Genomic DNA, 20,074 nt, shown 5'->3' with positions numbered 1-20,074 from the left:
AAGCTGCTTATATATAATTTGATAACTGTTCTACAGTTGAAGTAATTTGATGACCAGATATTATTCTCATTCTTCTCTCATAATTTTTCAAGCAAATCTTTCAATATTTATACACATTAAAGAATGAAGTTCATCTTTCTTTAAATTAGATCTATTATCCACAAGGGCAATTATGGTACAAGGAACATAATTTTGGAAATTTATCAGAAAAAAAAAGAGAAACACTGCCAGCTATAAGTCAAAGCAGAATCCCATTTTTAATTTTCAGAACATATGAACATTTACTTTGACCATTAACTGTGCTGACATGTTAGGTTTTTCCTCTGACAGGTAACTACTGGTAAACAGATTATGTCTGATCTGTCAGCACCATCCCTTCTGCTTGTATGAACACATTTCTAAAGCTATGTTTTATATATGGCAACACAGAGGATATGCACTCTAACAATATCAACAGAAGAACCCAAGGAGAAGTGTGGCTGGGATTATAAAAGTCATTTTGCTAAAATTAATCATAAAGAGAATTTAAGAGAACAAAATTAGTCAATTGAGAATTCTAATCTCTACTATTTGTTCAAAATCTCATAAATCTAATACCTATCTTGTACCTAACAGTCACTCTAAACACTATCAAAAAATAATGCAAATTGCCAGGTCAGTCCTTGATCCCCACTCCTTCTCCCCTTCTCCCCTTCAGCTCTCCCTCATCTGTAAACATTTACTTAAGCACTGACTGTGCTACCACATGCCAGTTACTGGACCAGGTGCTGCAGATACTGATGAGTAAGGCAAAGTTTCTGCTAGTAAGAAATTAACAGTTGAATGGTGGAAAGCAGGTTCAAAAAGTAATTATTATACCATACATTAAATGCCAGGACATCTATATGCTCAGGATGGAGTAATAATATATATTGGAGTAATAATATATATTGGATAGGAGTAATAATATATGGAGTAATAATATATATTGGATAGGAGTTGGAGTAATAATATATATTGGATAGGAGTTGGGAGGGGAAAATTGAAGGGAGGTGGTGGTAGTGGTAGTGACAGAATACTTAACAGTCTTAAAAAATCCACAGGAGTCATTCATATGTAAGAGAGAGATTATAGGCAGAATGGTCAATAGGAACAAAAGCAGAGAGAGGAAAAAATGAAATGCATCAGGTAACAATAAAGTCTAATGTTGCTAGTATAATATATACATGGCTAGAAATAGTGGGAGAGAAGGCTGGAGAAATCGGCCATCGTCAGATCAGAGGGCCTGGGCTTTATTTTATAGGTAAATGGGAGTCAACAGAGTGATATGATCAGATTTGATTTTCAGGTGGTTCACTTCACCTTATAGGTAATGGAATCAAAGGAGTAATTGGTTTTCAGTTAATTCACTTTGGTGGTTGTGTGAAAAACAGACTTGGAAAGGTCAAAATGAAAAGCAGAAACAACAGTTACATTTGCATTAATCTAAGATAATGAGGACTGCCAAGGCAATACTAAGAAAGATGAAAATAAAATCCAGGGATGAGAAATTTAGGGTGGGGGCAGAGAAGTGGCAAGAACTCCTCTCAGCTCTCTAGCTCAGGTTCCTGTGTAGATAGTGAATATTTTGGACAACTTTTTACCAATAAATTTGAAAAAAATAAAAACCATACCTAAGGAAAACTGATTCAAGAAGAAAGAGAAAACTTAGAAAGTCCTATAGTATTAAGTATAATGAAGTAGTAAGTAGTTAGGGGCGCCTGGGTGGCACAGTCCGTTGAGCATCCAACTCTTGATTTCAGCTCAGGTCATGATCTCAGGGTCATGGGATCAAGCCCTGTGTCAGGCTCTGTGCTCAGTGGGGAGTCTGCTTGGGATTCTCTCTCTCTCCCTCTCCCTCTGCTCCTTCCCCACTAGTTCTTTCTCTCTCTCAAAAATAAAATAAATAAATCTTAAAAAAAAAAAACCCAAAAAACAAAGAAGTAGTTAAAAAAAATCTTCATGAATATCAGGTCCAAATCATTTTAATGGCAAGTCCTACTAAATAGTCAAGGAACAGAGAATTCAATCTTCCATAAACTATTTCAGAGTTTAGAAAAAGAGGCTACTCTGCTACATTTTATTTCTCTATTTTATTTTGTTAAAATACTTAGTCACTTAATGACTGTATCTTCATAAAGACTTCTCATATAAATCACAAATTAGAAATTATTATGCTAAATCCTGAGGATGTATAAAAACAGTAAGACATGAATCCTGCCTTTAAGAAGCTTTGTAATTAGTTGTGAAATTAAGAAATCCAAGTCCTCCAACTTTGTTCTCCATTTTCAAGATTGTTTTGTTGGGATTATGATAGTAATTTCACTGAATCTGTAGATTGCTTTGAGAAATATTATCACTTTAACAATATTTAGTCTTCCAATCCAAGAGCACAGAATATATCTTCATTTATTTAAATCTTTAAAAATTTCTTAAGCAATATTTGTGTTTAGTGTACTGGTCTTAGTTTAGTGTACTTTTTAGTGTACAAGTGTTTTATCTTCTTGGTTAAATTTATTTCTAAGTATTTTATTCTTTTTGATGCTATTATAAGGGAATTGTTTTCTTAATTTTCTTTTTGAATTGTTCATTGTTAGCATGTAGAAATGCAAGCGGTTCTTGTGTGTTCATTTTGTATCCTGCAACTTTACTGTAAAAATATTCTTTTCATTGGGGCATAAGCATGGCTCAATGGGTTGGGCATCTGCCTCCAATTCAGGTTGTGATTTCATGGTCTTGGGATTGAGCCCCACCTCAGGCTCCCTGCTCAGCAGGAAGTCTACTTATCCCTCTCCCTCTGCCCCTCCTTCCCACTTGTGCTCACCTGTACTCTCTCTCAGAAAAATAAAATCTTTAAAAAATATTCTTTTCATCTACTTAATACTTATTTTATTTTATTTTATTTTTTTTTTTTAAAGATTTTTTATTTTACTTATGTGACAGAGAGACAGCCAGCGAGAGAGGGAACACAGCAGGGGAGAGAGAGAGAAAGAAGCAGGCTCCTAGCCGAGGAGCCTGATGTGGGACTCGATCCCGGAACGCCGGGATCACGCCCTGAGCTGAAGGCGGTCGCTTTAACGACTGCGCCACCCAGGCGCCCCTACTTAATACTTATTTTAAATGAATAAATTCACATGTTGATATATATGCATTTAAGTAGTAGAGATATATTTTGTTGCCATAACATTAATATCTGCTATACCATATAAATAAATATTTTGATTTGATAACTTTTAGAAGGAAGCCAAATGAGGAAGAAATATTTTTCTTTATGCCTGGACTTCCAGCTTTTGTCATTTGTTGACCAACGTCTCATCATCCCTTCCCTGAACCTTATATCTTCTTTGGCCTTGGCAGCATTACAATGCTCCCAATTCTTCTATTTGTCTGACTACTCCTGTCCACTGGCTCATTCTCTCACTTCTAATTTCCTGCTCAATTTGAATGTGCCCTAAGATTCTGTGCTCACTCCTGTTTTCTTCTCTGTGCATTCCTTTTCTTCAGATTCCTCATTTCCCAAAACTTCACTCACTTTCATTTGACTGACTCCCCTTAATAAGTATACAATAAGCCATACATATATGAAGACCTGAGAGCCTCCATCAAACTCTACTAGTTCAGTGAGGAATGACCATTTTCTGAACTACTTCTGTTGGTAGATGGATGAATTTACAGAAAGAAGTAGACAAAACTTTTTCTGTCCACTCTTTCATCAGGTAATATCTTTAAAGGAGTAGTTAAGCAGGGAGAGATACCTTTCATTTTGTTTATCTTTATTTCTCTCTCCAGCATCATTAAAAAGGACACATTTTTCTTATATATATCTATATCTATATCTATATATATCTCAACACCCCAAACAGAATTTTTGAAAACTTAAGCTTGTGTAATTATTTTAAAAAAGAAAAAAACCCCACAAAATGATTAATGTAAAGATCAACTCACCAATAATGCCGCTATCTCTGCTTTCAAGGGTAGAGGTTGGACTGGTAACAGCCCCATAGCTGCAATCCTTGGCAGTTGCATTTGAACTGACTGGTGGGAGGGTGGAGCAGGGGCTACTGGCTGGTGGAGAGGCAGTGCTACTAGTCAAGGTGGAACAGGGACTTATCCGCTGGGTGATGGCTGAGGTCTGAAAAATGGGAATGAGAAACAAGATAAACTGATCTGCTGTTAAAGTTAAATGTATCTTATGGCAAAACATATGCATTGATGAGAAAAAGGACAAAATCTACATACATAGCTTTTACATCTAGTAGGTACTAGTTATTTTTTGCCTTCTAGGATAAGAGATCCTACATGGTACAAATAAGGTGCAACTTGATAAATTTAACACAGAGACTGTGACCAGTTTTTCTGCCTAAGAAATTTCTAGCGACAAATATTCTTTATCACTGCCTTGAATTCATAGAAGGATTTTTAATTAACTACAAGTTCTTCTTGCTTCTTCCTATCAATGAAACTATTCTGAAGGCTTACAACTTAGTCTGCTAATACTTTTCCTTGGATTGAAAAAAAAAAAATCCACAGCCAAGGAGAAATAAAAGTAGGGCTCTTAATGCAAATAAAGCATTTTTTTTCGATACATAGGTGGCTGCCCTGAGACAGTAAATGAATGCAGAGAAAATGCCATATCCTAGAAGTCTATCTAAAAAATAGATCAAAAACAATGTTCATTTAAAACAAAACTAAATAATTTTTCTGTAGAAACTGATTATAGACTGAGATTGCTTTGTATCTTGAATGATCCTTATATCTGAGTTCACCTCAGTTTAAAGTTTTTGACAGGAAGGAATGAATAATCACCAAAAAGACTGATGTCAGTATATCCTGGCTTACCTACTTTAATGAAAATCCACTTTTCTTTAGCTCTTTTTACCCAAATAAATTGCCGAAATAATGAATAGAAGTATGTTTTTCCAAACACTAAAAAAATTTTATCCTTTTTAAAATGGTAAGTGATCACTGACAAAATTACTTGAAGGAACACTAATGATACATTTGACATCTTTAAATATTAAATCTAAAAGAAAGCTTTCAACTTCTTTACCTATAGAGTCACTATTCACATTCTCTCCACTAAAAGTGAAGATTTACATTTAACAACTTGACTGTAAAATGTGTTAATCACTAAATATGAGAAAATTAAGGCTCTTTTACTCATCCTAAAATAAGTTTCAGATACAATCCCTTGTATTTAATCACATGTGTTGAATCCAGGTTTTGATTTTAATTTAAATGTTATAACTAGGTCATAAAGGATACATTCATCTTAAAGCACAGTGACATTCTCAGAACCTTGCAATGAAGCAAATCTTTTCAACCACATTAATAATATTACGAACTGATTTTTGTTAGTCATACCATAAGCCCTCCGATCTCTGCCATTTCACTTCTACTTATGTCAGTTTTTTCTCCAGAAGAGGGAGGAGTTTCAATTTCTTTGTAATCTCTTCTATTTTTATAAAATGATGCTGGCCTACCAGAGCAATGAGTTTTAACTGGGCATGCAGTAGAATCACCTATGGAATGTAAAAAAGCAAGCCCCCCAATGAGATTGACAGATACAGAGCCCCACGCCCCAGACTTACTGAATCAGACTCCTCCCTAGTTAGAATCTAACATGGCAATTTTTAACCTCCTCACTCTCAGTTTAAAAAAATATGTGGGTAGATGAAACGAACTATACTAGGGTTGTGTGTGTGTGTGCTTTTTTTTTTTTTTTACATTAAATATATCTATAGTCATTCCATATTGAAAAAGTTCCATTTTGGTATGAATCTATTACTTCCATAGCAACTCATTTCCATTTTTAGACAAGATTCTCAGTCTGTTCTTTGAGAAACGAAACTGTATTATATATATAATACAACCAATGTGGAGGTTAAGCCCAAACGGCACTATTTTTACTACAAGTTGATTTCTACAAAATAAAGCTTATATCACAGGATGTATGCTTTAAAAGCTTTAACTGTAAAAGCAAAGCTTAAAGATCAAGCCGTTTAGAAAGAAATTTGTTCATGGCTTATGAATTAAAAAGCAGGCCTCCTACTTATTTCAGGAGGCTAGTTAATGAGATATAGAAATCTCTTCTAGGCACAGAAAGACAACATTAACCATTCTCCATGCTTTAAGATAAAATGGACATCTAATTAAACCACTCCATTTATAAAACTTTTCAGTGGTTTTTCCATTGTGTTCTCTGGAAGGATCCCAAACTCCCAGTCTAGTCTCTTAAAGGTTCTACAATTACACAAGGTAAGAACCTGATGATGGAATTCCTAAAGTACATCCTACTACTCCAGAAATTATGGAGTGAAGAAAATATAGTGGTTGGCTGAATATCACTTTCGGTACTTTGTCTTTGGTAGAAAAATGATACATGCTGACTTGCCTGTGCTGGGTTCTGTCCTTTCTAGTATAATTCTGAGGATGCCATTACCCTCCGGCCTTCCTAAACAAAGCAATCTATCTTTGTTAGCATGCTGTTTAGCTCGGAAGAAAGTCACCAAATAAACATGACCTCCTAATTCTTAATAACCTTCCTAAGACTAGAAATTCCAATGATCAATTTAGTCACTTCCTTCTGTGGTCCCAAGATAGTTTCATGGTATATCACCCAAGAAGGCCATCATTATTAATATTTTAATTTGTTCAATGCTTTACAATTTAAAAAATTTATTATTTCATTTATTCCTTATCAACCAAGTATAAGGCAAAATGAATATTCTTTCCTCCATTAAGAAATGGGAGTAAGAAACTGCCCTAAAGAATGAAAGCTATAAAATAATTTCCCCAAATCACAGATCTTGCAATATATTTATATAAAAATTATAGTGTATAGTATTTTATACCTTTCATTTATATGGCATTTTACAGCTTACAAAGTGATTTCATATTCATGATTTACCTTGATCCTCACCACAACCCTGCCAAGTGTTATTATTTCATATTACACTGAAACAGCATGGTGCAGCTGTTAAGAACAGAGGTTGTAAAAGTAGACTGTCTGGATTTGAATACTATTCCGTCACTTTGTGGCACTGTGTTTCAGCTTTATCTGAAATCTGGAATATCAATGGACCCTACCACATTGGGTTGTAAGGAAGCTTGTACAAAATAATACAAATAAAGCAGTTAGTACAATGATTAGCATGTAGTCAGCATTTCATAAATGTCAGCTGTTACTACCTATGAAAACTCAAAAGCTCAGGGGGATTAAGTTACACGTCCAAATTTACAAAGTCACAGATGATAGAGTTGGAAGCAGGGAATGGATTTTCTACTTCCTGGTTTAGGGACTTTTCTTTTTTCTTTCTTTTTTTAATTGAAGTATAGTTGACACGCAATATTACATCAGCTTCAGATGTATAACACTGATTATGACAAGTTTATGTTACGCTATGCTCACCACCAGTGTAGGTGACTTTTCTATTATTAGAAACAGTAGGATTCTTGGCAAATACTCATACTGTAACAACATCTTCCTTCGTCATTATTAGAACAGTCACATTTTAATGTGACACAAACATCAAGAAATAAAAAAGTAAAAAGTAAAAATGGATGTTTTACATATACCAATATCAACAAGGCCCTCAACATAAATCATTCCCATTTTTTTATTCACAGGGCATAGCATAACCAACACAGTTACAATACAAACTGATTTAAAAAAAAACAATCCCTGCCATCATGAAGCTTACGCTCTTGTATGAGAGACAGACAAGAAAACAAAAACTCACAACTAAATATGGGGTGTAATAAATTAATGATTAAGAGCTATAAAGAAAATAAAGCAGCAGGATAAGGGGGTATAGTGACAGGTGGGTGCTATAAGAAACTGCAGTTAAGGAAGCTTCCCTGAAAAGGTAACATCTGAGCAGAGAACTGAATGAAGGGAGCAACGAGTTATAGGGAAGTGTTTTCCAGTATTAAAGGAAATGTCAGAGGAATGTCAGGAAGGCCAGTGTCACTGCAGAGCTGCAGGTGAAAGGGGCAGAGGGGTAGACAGTGTAGGAGAGTTAGTAGCAAGGGGTCACATCAGGCAGTGCCTTTCTGACCATGCTGAAGATTGTAGATTTAATTCTAAATGTGATGGGAAAACAGCGGAAGATTGAGAGCACAGAAGCAAAAGGATCAGATTCACATTTTACAAGGATCGCTCTGGCTATTGTGTGAACAGACTACAGAGGAGCAAGCGTGGAAGCAGAGACCTATAAGGAGGCTATTTATTCATTCAGTAAATATTTACTGAGCACCTACTAACGCTAGACTGTATCCTAGATGCAGAGGATCCAGCAGTAAATAGAACAGGCAAAAGTTCCAGGCCCTACAGTCCAGGAAACATCGCAGTAGCCCGGGCAAGAGAGGACAGTGATGTGGACTCAGGTGTAGCAGTGGAAGTAATGAGAAGGGAGCAGAATCAGCATATATTTGCAGACAAAGTCTACGTGATTTGCTGAAAGAGTGAATGTGTAATTTGACAGAGAAAACTCAAGAATGGCTCCAACGCTTTTGTCCGAAGCATCTAGGTGATACACCCTACTCAGAGAGAAAACACTGCAGAAGGAGCAGGCTCTGGGAAAAAATGTAAGGGTTTCAGTTTTTGACATGTTAGGTTTGAGCTGTATCTTGGACACACAGGTAGAAAAGGGAGTACAGGTAGCTGGAAATACACTGGAGTTAAGGGGAAAGGCAGGGCCAGAGGCAATTCAGGAGTTAAGAGAATATTAAAAAAAAAAAAAAAGAATGGAGGAGTTTCAATATGATTGGAATCTCCAGGCATCTGAATTTTATAAAAACTTCCCAGGTGATTATAACGTACAGTCAGCAAAACCAAGGACAAAGGGAATGAGGACATAAATACAGAAGTCTGAAGAGAGAGCTCTGGAACACTTGAACATTACCCACATGATCTATAAATATATCCAAATAATCCTTGAAGACTGCATTATTTTATGACAAAACCAACATATGACAGAATCTTCACAAATATTTGTTAAGATACACAAGATGAACTCAAATTGTCATCTTCTAGAACAAAAGGATTCACTACAGGACACACATTTTAAAGATGAAGAGCACACAATGAGTCTGAGTCTACTTCCTTTGCTACATTTAAACTAAAAAATTGCCAAAAGGAAAAAAAAATCTATGAAATAAAATTTTTTTCAAAGTGCTAGTATTTTTAAATTTTCTGACATGAATATTTAGATCATTAATTTTTTAGATTTTCATTTTTCTAATATATGTATTCAAAACAACATTTTTGAGCACCTCTTTAACTGTAAGTTTTATATACTACAAATACATACTGTAAGTTTTGTTACATTTTGTTATTATTTCAGCTTAAAATATTTTCTAATTTCTTGTGATTTCTTCTTTGACTGAAAGGCTATTTAGAAGTATATTAATAGCCAAACATTTGAAGGATTTTCTCAATGATCTTATAGCTATCAATTTCAAGGTTATCATTTTGAAATTGGTTAATTCTACTACCATCACAGTAACTGTAATCCAAAATTACTGAGAACTGGTCCTCATAGTGTTAGTTTGGTAAATAATCCATATGTTCCTGAAAAGATGTATATTCTATAATTTTCGGGTGCAGTGCCCATATAAATGTCAATTCTGTTTCTTGGCTTATGCACTTAATAATTTCCTCATTCATTCCATAAATGAATCAAAACTTTAAAGTGGCTTTTTAAACCTAAGAATGAAACTGAAACGTGTTTCCTAAACTAAAGAAATAGAGTGATGATGGAAAATTAAGGTATACCGTCAGGCCTCAAAAGTCACTCAACAATTGAGATATGCACATAACACACACCCTGCAACACTTTTCCTGGTGTAATAGGCTGATTTATTCCACATCTCACAGGTGACAGCAAGGAGTTTACCTGATTTTCATCCTGCACTTCCATGTTGTATTGGTCGCCTGGCTGAACTTCTGTGACTTTCTCTCCAAGGAGGAAACCCAGACGAGTCATGAGTGTGTTTGCTGCCTCATCTACAGATGGAGGGGGACCAAGTTCCTGTTCAGCATCACCTGTAACAGGCAGACATTGAAACACATGAATCTTTCAAAATAAAATGGCCTCGTCCTGCAACTATTCTGACATTCAATTTGGTCATTCCCTTTGTTTTCGCTCTAAATCCAAAATTACAAGGTCTTTGCCTAGAAGCTGATTTTCCCACTTTTGCATATTATAATTGATATATCGTTTACTCGGATTACCCTCAATGTGTCTACTTGAAACCTGGGTTTGAGAGAATTTGTAATTTACTGAATAGAAGAAGTTTCCTATTTCTTTGGCAGTTAGGGTTCTAATTCAGTCCTGCCACAATCCCAGCCTTCATTCAGGTTCTTTTATCTTTTTTTTCTTTTCCTTTACAGTTTGTGTAAATATTCTTTTTTCAAAAGATTTTTAAATAATTTCAAACTTATAAAAAAGTTTCAAGAATAGTACAAAGAACATTTTTTTTCCTTAACCATTTCAGAGTATAGACATGAGGTCCCATCATCCCCAGATAGTATGTGTGTCCTATAAACAAGGACATTCTCTTACATAAATCACAGCACCAGCACAGACATCAGGAAACCTACACTTGGCATTATTGTGATCTCACCCACAGATCCCATTTAGTTTTGTCCCAGTAATGTCCTTTCCAGCAAAAGGATCCGTTTCAGGGTTATGCAGTACATTTCATTTGCAGTTCTCTCGTATCTTTTTTTAATTTGCAACAGTTCATCGGTCTCTTCTTAACTTTCATGACCTTGACACATCTGAAGATTACAGGCCAGTTGTTTTGCACAATGTCCCTCAATTTGAATTTATCTCCTGTTACCTTGTGAGTTGACTCAGGTTATGCATTTTTGGTAGAACTATCACAAAAGTGATGCTGTGTTAACTTTGATCACGTGGTTATAGCAGTGTTTGCTAGATTTTGCCACTCTAAAATTACACCTTTTCTCTTTGTAATTAATAAGTATTTTGTGGGGGAACACTTTGAGTCTACGTAAATACATCCTACTTCTCAATAAAATTTTAAATTAAAAATATTTTTGCGATAAAAAATATATATCAAGATTTTACATTTTAACCATTTTCACATGTACAATTCAGTGGCATTAAGTGCATTCACAGTGTTGTACAGCCACTGCTACTGTCCATTTCCAGAACTTTTTCATCTTCTCCCAAAGAAACTCTGTACCCATTAAATAAAAACTTCTCATTCCCCCCACTTACTAGCCACAGCTAATGTCTATCCTACTTTCTATCTCTATGAATTTGCCTAGTCTCAGTACCACGTAAGTGGAACCACACAATAATTGTCCGTTTACGTCTTGCCTATGACTTTGCATGTTTTCAAGGGTCATCCATGTTGCAGCATGGATCAGAATTTCACTCCTTTTCATGAATAAATAATATTCCATTGTATGTATATTACCATAGTTTATTCGACTGATGTTGGACACTTGGGGGTTGTTTCCATCTGTTAGATATTATGAATAATAATATGGACCCTGGTGTAAAAGTATCAGTCTGATTCTCTCCTCAACGAATTTTGCCCACTATTTTTCAGCATTCACTAATGTTTCTTGGTTGAATTAATACTATCGTGCCAAATAGTGATTTTTCTAAATCCATCATTCTTTCCACAGCTTAGTTTCTTTTCCTTACCTATTTATCTGAACTCAATGATTCCTATATATTCAATGAGTTATAATCTGTTACTATCATTTATTTTGTTGTTCCAATTGTCCCAGATTTGGCCCAGGTAAGCGCTTTCAGTTTGGCTCTTATAACCTTTTGACATACCTGTGTCATCTTCTGAGCAGTTCTTTTCTTTGGGAAAGTAAAAGATGTTCCAGGCTCATCTTTTACTTTCCCTGCCCTAGCTCTAGAATCAGGTGCTTTTCCAAGAAGCCCTGGTTCTTTTTAGTGGAGAAAGGCATTTAGAATATCAGGTATGCTCACTGCTATTAGGATGCCACTGACCTCCAGGTCCACTAGGACAGAGTTAGGCAGTATAATCATGCACATACATACATGTACATATACATACACATTCACACATCCTTATATTCATTTTCATTTGTAAATCTGTACACAAACACACTCTCCCAAAAGTTCCTAGTGATGCTCTAATTCCAATTCAGTAACATAAGGTTAATTCTAGGTTTTATTTTTCCCCAAAGTTTTTCTTCCAAACTTGTAAAGTTGTTCTCCAATAGTGAGAAATCTGACTCTCACTATCCTTACTTAATCTGTTCCCCCTTCAAATACAAATGTCACTGCTGCTCACTGCCACACTGCACACAAACGCTCTACTCCCTGCTTGGGGTCCTACCCCATGTCACAAGAACCCTATTAGCACTTCCCCCACAGTCACAGTCATTTTTTTTTTTTTTTTAAAGAGAGAGAGAAAGAGAGAGAGCGTGCACACACATGAGAGTCGGGGGTGGGGGTAGAGCCAGAGGGAGACAGAATCTCAAAGGGACTCCCCACTGAGCACGGAGCTTGACGGGGGCTCCAACCCATGACCCATGAGATCATGACCTGAGCAGAAATCATGAGTTGGGCGCTTAACCAACTGGGCCACCCAGGCACCCCCATGGTCATTTTTTTTTTTTAAAGATTTTATCTATTTATTTGACAGAGATAGAGACAGCCAGCGAGAGAGGGAACACAAGCAGGGGGAGTGGGAGAGGAAGAAGCAGGCTCATAGCGGAACAGCGTGATGTGGGGCTCAATCCCATAACGCCAGGATCACGCCCTAAGCCTAAGGCGGAAGCTTAACCGCTGCGCCACCCAGGCGCCCCCCCATGGTCATTTTTTAAAAAATTGATATATAATTCACATACCATAAACTCTATCCTCTTAGAGTGTATAATTCAGTGGCTTTTAGTAATAATCATAAAGTTATGCAACCACCATCACTTTTTTTTTTAAAGATTTTATTTATTTATTCGACAGAGATAGAGACAGCTAGCGAGAGAGGGAGCACAAGCAGGGGGAGTGGGAGAGGAAGAAGCAGGCTCATAGCGGAGGAGCCTGATGTGGGGCTCGATCCCATAACGCCGGGATCACGCCCTGAGCCGAAGGCAGATGCTTAACCGCTGTGACACCCAGGCGCCCCCCACCATCACTTTCTAATACCAGAATATTTTAATCACTCTAAAATGAAACCCCATTAAAGTTCATTTTTGCCCTGAAATTTAGACCCTCCCCCCCAAATTCCTGATCGCTGGTATTCATTTTAATCCTCTGTAATCTTCTGTCTCCAAACTGCTACATTCTTTCCATAAAATTTGCTTTTTAGTTTCTTTTTCTATTTAGGCTACTTTTCAGTGGTCACCAACTATAGGAATTATTCTTTTTCAAACCTTTTCACTGAGGTATGCTGAACAAAGTCAACATGAGGTTTTTCCTCAGACTCATCATCAAGATAAACTTATTTCCAAATAGAGAATTTATAATCGCTTCTCAGCCTTTTGGCTGAGATCAATTGCAAATAGAGAATTTATAGAAATCACACAAAAAGGAGCCAGGGAACGCAATATGATCTACTCTGTGATGTAGAAATAATTTATTTAAACTATCTGTTTATACTAATTTGATTCATGGTCAACATCTTTTCAGATTTTGTTTTCATTCGGATGCATTTAGTCAAACTTTGTAACAATCCACAGTAGCATAGATCCTATGGGACATTAAAAAAATCTTTTTTTTTTGGTGAGAGACATGTCCTTTCAACACAGCAAGCATTAGTTATAATGTAATATGGTTTGATGCCAAAGCATAATAGCTTCTTAATTTTTTAGGATATTCAGTCTTCCACGTTAAAAACACTCTATATGGCAAGAAAGTGTGATTTACATTGTTATTATTCAGTTTACATTTATCTTAACTTCTATACTAAAGTTATAAGCTGCAGGTCAGAGGAAGGGACAATACATATATTTTTGTATACTATCATTGAACTCCAGTGTTCCATCTGTGGAAAATCGATATAGAACTTTCACTGAATTTATGTCGGAGTAGAAAAAAAGGCTCTATTTTTTCTTCCCTACTTCCTCTCCGAGAGTCAACAAAAATAGATTTCTCTGCCACAGAACAGATTTAATAGAATCTATAGGGTTATTTTTATTCACAAATATTTAAGTTCACACAGTCCTTGCTTGCCCCTCCCCAGCCCAAGAATGAAAGCCTTGAGAAAAAAGGTAACTGCTATATTCAAATTGATTAATTACCCTTTTCCCCTTCTATAGATTTAACTAGCTAAGCTTTTCCAAATTTTTCTTAGCAGATTCCTGACCTCTAGATATTCTGGGGCTCCATTTCATTTTCTTTTCTTTCTTTCTTTTTTTTTTTTTTTTAAAGCATATTGCTTATATGTGATATGGTGACATAATAAGAAATACATATCTGGGGACACCTGGGTGGCTCAGTAGGTTGTGTCTGCCTTTGGCTCAGGTCATGATCCCGGGGTCCTGGGATCGAGTCCCACATCAGGCTCCTTGCTCAGTGGGGTGTGTGCTTCTCCCTCTGCCCGCCACTCCCCCTGCTTGTGTCCGCTCTCTCTGACAAATAAATATTTTAAAACCTTAAAAAAAAAAAAAAGAAGAAATACATATCTGGTCCTTTTTCCAGTTGTTGGAACACAGCTCCTAAACTCCTGGAATTTCCTGAGTGACAATGGTGAGAGAAGCATCTTTAGTTTTTCATAAGCCCTTTTGAGGTGACTCTTAGTGGGTCATAAACAGCTGCAGGATGGTGGCTAGTTATCAGAGAATCAACCATGTTATTAGAGGGGAATTTTCACACCCATTCCCCAACCTACAGGGAGGGGAAAAGGGGCTGAAGATTGAGTTAATCAGCCATGGTCAATGATTACTCAATCATGCTTACATAATGGAACGTCCATGAAAATATTTAACAATGAGGTTTGGAGAGCTTCTAGGTTGATGAACACATCCACATACTGGGAAGATGGTGCACCTAAACTCCACAAGGACCAAAGCTCCCGTGCTCAGGGCTTTTCTGGACCCCCCCCCTTACATACTTCCTCATCTGACTGTTCATTTGTATCATTAAGATATCCCTTATGAGGGGCACCTGGGTGACTCAGTCGGTTAAGCATTCGACTCTTTTTTTTTTTTTTTTAAAGATTTATTTTATTTTATTTATTTGACAGAGAGAGATACAGCCAGCGAGAGAGGGAACACAAGCAAGAGGGAGTGGGGGAGGAAGAAGCAGGCTCGTAGCTGAGGAGCCTGATGTGGGGCTCGATCCCACAACGCCGGGATCACGCCCTGAGCCGAAGGCAGACGCTTAACCGCTGTGCCACTCAGGCGCCCCTAAGCATTCGACTCTTGATCTCAGCTCAGGTCTTGATCTCAGGGTCATAAGTTCAAGCCCTGTGTCAGGCTCCACGCAGGGCATGGAACTTACTTAAAAAAAAAAAAAAAACAAATATCCTTTATGATAAACTGGTGATACTCAAAAGTGTTTTCCTGGGTTCTGTGAGCCATTTTGTGATTTTGAGAATATCATACAGAAGAAATTACACAGTATGTAAACTTTTGAGGTTGACTTTTAAAAAATTCAGCATAATGCTTTTAAGATCCATTCAAATTGCTGCCTGTTTCAATAGTTTGCTCCTTTTTATTTCTGAGTAGTAGTAAAACATTGCGTAGATGTACCACATTTTGTTTAACCATTTACCCCCTGAAGGACATTTCGGTTGTTTCCAGTTTCTGGATAGTCTGAATAAAGCGACTATGAACATACATGTACAAGGTTTTGGGTAAACATAAGCTCTAGTAGATAGAAACCAGGAATTCTGTTAAACATAATACATTATACAAGAGAGTTCCCCATAACAAAGGATTCTCTAGCCTCAACAGTCAACAGTACTGGGGCTGAGAAACCCTGAAACAGCTAGAAATCACCTTACCCTTTAAAATTTGTCAAACTGGATGTACTCTCAACACGGAGTGTCCAATCTGTTCTTTTTTTCTTTTGAGAGAGAAAGTGTGTGAGAGTGAACAAGAGAGAGAGAGAGAGAGAGAGAGAGAGAGAGAGAGAGCGCATGAGGAGGGGAGGGGCAGAGGAAGAGGGAGAAGCAGACTCCCTGCTGAGCACAGATTCCCTACAGATGCAGGGCTGGATTCCAGGACCCTGGGATCATGACCTGAGGCAAAAGCTTAACTGATTGTGCCACCCAGGTGCCCCCAATCTGTTATTTCTGAGGATTCCCAGAATTACTTCAATTTCTGTCTTACAATGAAGTTTGTCTTTAGATTGTTTCCTTCCTGAGTGTGGGGTTTGTTGTCTACATTACTAGAATCTAATAATCTTTTTTTTTTTTTTTAAAGATTTTATTTATTTATTTGACAGAGATAGAGGGAACACAGGCAGGGGGAGTGCGAGAGGAAGAAGCAGGCTCATAGCGGAGGAGCCTGATGTGGGGCTCGATTCCATAATGCCGGGATCACGCCCTGAGCTGAAGGCAGACACTTAACAACTGTGCCACCCAGGTGCCCCTAGAATCTAATAATCTTTTCAGTCTTCAACACACCTTGGCCTTACACAAGACTTACTGGGGATGCAATGTGTATGTCAAAGGTGGGGAAATATATCAAGGCATAGAACAACTCAAATAAAAATATAATACATCTCAGATGATAACAGATTATCTTTTATTAATTTTAACAACAGCTAGCACATATGAAGATTAACTATATGCCAGGGACTGCTTCTAAGTATTTTATAATACATATTAACTCATTTAATAATGAGTTATAATTCATTATTACTGCCTTATGAGGGTAGGTACTCTTATCCCTATTTTACAAATAAGGAAAGTAAAGCATAAAAACAATAAGTAACTTACCCAAATTCATATGGTTAGTGAGCGGCTGCCCAGGCAATCTGGATCTAGAGCTCAAGCTCTTAACCCCAGATTATACTGTCATCCTTGATTCCAGTCTCTTACCATGTTGCTGGCATCACTCCCTACAACCCCTCTACCCAGAGTACCTGCTCTCATAATTCTCAAAATTCCTTTTAAATCCTCCTACCAAATATTTGGTGTCAAAATTTCTCTTGGGGAGCCTGAGTAGCTCAGTTGGGTAAGCATCTGACTTCGGTTCAGATCATGATCTTGGTGTCCTGGGATCAAGCCACGTGGTGGGCTCCGTGCTCAGCAGGGAGTCTATCTACTTCTCCCTCTCCCTTTTCCTCTGCATCTCCCACCCCAGCTCGTGCTCTCTCTCTCTCAAACAGACAAATAGAATCTTAAAAAAAAAAATTCCTCTTCTTCATACCAAATGTTTTACCCATCTTTTTGTTTCATCCATGACCATCCAGGCATTTTCATAACCAAACACACCCAATTAAGGTATGTCTGTAAACAAAGATAGTACTTTCTTTGAATGGAATTCTACTGTGACTTCTTTAATAATGATGAATTTGGAATATGATAAACAAAATGAGATGATCACTCTAAGACTATTTTACACAAAATAAATCATACGATTTTCATACATTCTCTGCCGATTAAAACTATTTAAATTTACAGCTCTTATTTTATTTTGGCTATTTGGGAGGAGTGTACTTATGCATTAGGCTTTGCTCCCAGAACACTGGATAAAGAATACAGCACCATAAGCACTAAAAGATTCTAAAATTTACTAGGAAATGGCAAGGTCCAGGAATAGTAAAGAAAACTTGAAGAAGAATGACTTCTATTACTTAATATCAAGATTTAATATAGTGTTAAAGCACTTAAGGCAGAGTATGACTGACAAAAGCATAGATAAAAAGACCAACACAACAGAATAAAGAATCAAGAAGCATATCTATACATATATAATTCACCTTATTTAGGACAAGGGTGAGCCACTGCCATATTTTATTAACAGGATGATATTTTCAATAATTGATGATGGATCAATACGATATAAATAAAAATAAAACCTACCCCTACATCATACTACATACAAAACTCCAATTCCATATGGATTATAGACCCAAATACGAAAGGTAAAACAATAAATTTCCTGAAAGATAAACTAATAGAATATCTGCATGACCTAGTACTAGGCAAAGACTTCTTAAACAGGACACAAAAGGCACTTAATCACAAAAGAGGACTGGTTTTTAGTGAAGTTTATTAATAAGACAAACTTCTGTTCACCAAAGACACCACTAAGATGGTAAAAAGGCAAACTCCCTACATATCTCTAATTCATATGTCCAACAAAGGGCTTCTCTCTAGAATATATAGAGAATCCATACAACTCAATAAGAAAAATAAAGACAACACTATCAAAAGAGGAACAAAAAAATCTATACAAGAATTTACAAAAGAGTATGTCCAAATGGCCAATAAACATATGAAGAGCTGTTCAACATTTATTGGGAGATGAAAATCAAAACCACAGTGAGATACCACTGCATATGTACAGTGCAGAATAGCACACAAAAGAAATGAACAAACAACCCTGACAATACAGGGTAAAAAAAATCAAATACTGCTGTGCTGGTGGGAATGTAAATTGGTAGCATTAAATTTGGGAAAAATTTTAAGCTTAACATATGAAATTCTGGCATATCCACTGCTAGGTAGATACCAAAAAGAAAAGTATACATAGGTGCATCAAAATATATGTAACAAATATTCACAGAAGAATTTTTCATAATAGCCAAAATTGAAAATATCCATCAATAGTGGATACACAACGAACTATGACAGCAATAAAAGAGAATCTCACAAATATACTATTGAACAAAGGAAGAGAGATTCAAAAGAATACATACTAAGTACAAAGTGTGAAAATGGGGAAAGGAAATAACAGAATGGCAGTCGTAATAGTGGTTATACTTATAGAGTGGATAATGATGCGGGGAAAGCATGAGGAAAACTTCTAAAGTGCTGGTAATGTTCTATATTTTGATTTAGGCAGTGGTTAGATGGGTGTGTTTGCTCCAGAGAATTTCATCAAGACTATATAATTATGATTTGTGTGCCTTTCTGTATTTATAGTTTAATTTTTTAAAATTACAGAAAATGTATTAAGGATACTGGGTTTGAGAATAAAACAATATTCACAATATCTGTTTTTTCTTCCAAGAAAGAAGTCTAGAATTATGAAAAAAGAAACAATGTTATATGTATTTCAAAGTTTAGTATAAAATTAAAAATTACTTGGCCACTGCTCTTGTACCAGGTAATAACTTAAAGCAGAGCAATGACATATGCATAGAGAGAAGCCAATGAATACAAGAAATATTTTATAAATAAAGGAAGTACTGGGGACCACAGAGAAAGAAAACAATGAAACTTGTCTTGGAAGGGTGGAGGCAGGAAAAGGAGGCAAGAAGGCTCTTGGAGGAGGCTATACTCAAAATTCTTATAATGGATGAAATTGGTTTTGTAACAGTAGAGTTAGGGAAAAAGAGCCGAGGGAAGGATTTTCAGATTCAAATTCTACATGACTTACCAGTTCAACAAAAATATAGAGCTCTAAGTTCAAGATGGATTAAATGCAGCATCCTTAATGTTGTTCTAAAAGAGTGTTTTAAATATATTCCTAGAATAATAATATTGATAGTAGTACTAGCATTAATAACAACAATAACTAATACTTATTGGGCTATTAGTGTCTAGTACTTGTCTAAGTGCTTTATATGTATTAAATCACTTGATCTTCACAATGTTCGCTACCATACAGATGGCAAAAGGGAGGCACATGGAGATTAAGTTCTTGCTTGCCCATGGTTACAGAGTTAGATCAGTGACAGAGTTAATACTGACATCCATGCTGTCTGGCTCCTGAGCCTGTGTTCTCCACCACCTCATTATTTTGCCAGGAAATATGTGATTGCTGAATATGAATTGTTTGTATGGTTATTTTATTTACTTTTATCTTTTTCTAAAGAGATTTTATTTATTTGACAGAGAGAGAGAATGTGAGCGCATGAGCGGAGGGAGCAGCAGAGGGAGAGGGAGGAGCAGAGGGAGAGGGAGAAGCAGGCTCCCTGCT

General features: G+C 36.5%; 1 protein-coding gene across 9 annotated transcripts in view; it reads right to left on the bottom strand.

The window, feature by feature from the left end:
- TANC2 (tetratricopeptide repeat, ankyrin repeat and coiled-coil containing 2) overlaps nt 1-20,074 on the bottom strand; it is a 363,080-nt gene that overhangs the window by 138,921 nt on the left and 204,085 nt on the right. For all 9 annotated transcript variants that reach the window (XM_034641081.1, XM_034641080.1, XM_034641082.1 and 6 more), the window contains 2 exons: nt 9,918-10,066; nt 3,964-4,150 (listed from right to left, as the gene is read on the bottom strand). In XM_034641081.1, the coding sequence (XP_034496972.1) occupies nt 3,964-4,150; nt 9,918-10,066 (336 nt within the window). The remainder of the gene's footprint in view (nt 1-3,963; nt 4,151-9,917; nt 10,067-20,074) is intronic.

The sequence above is a fragment of the Ailuropoda melanoleuca genome, chromosome 13 (assembly GCF_002007445.2).
Source record: "Ailuropoda melanoleuca isolate Jingjing chromosome 13, ASM200744v2, whole genome shotgun sequence".
Lineage (NCBI taxonomy): Eukaryota > Metazoa > Chordata > Mammalia > Carnivora > Ursidae > Ailuropoda > Ailuropoda melanoleuca.
This window is presented reverse-complemented; position numbering and strand designations above follow the sequence as displayed.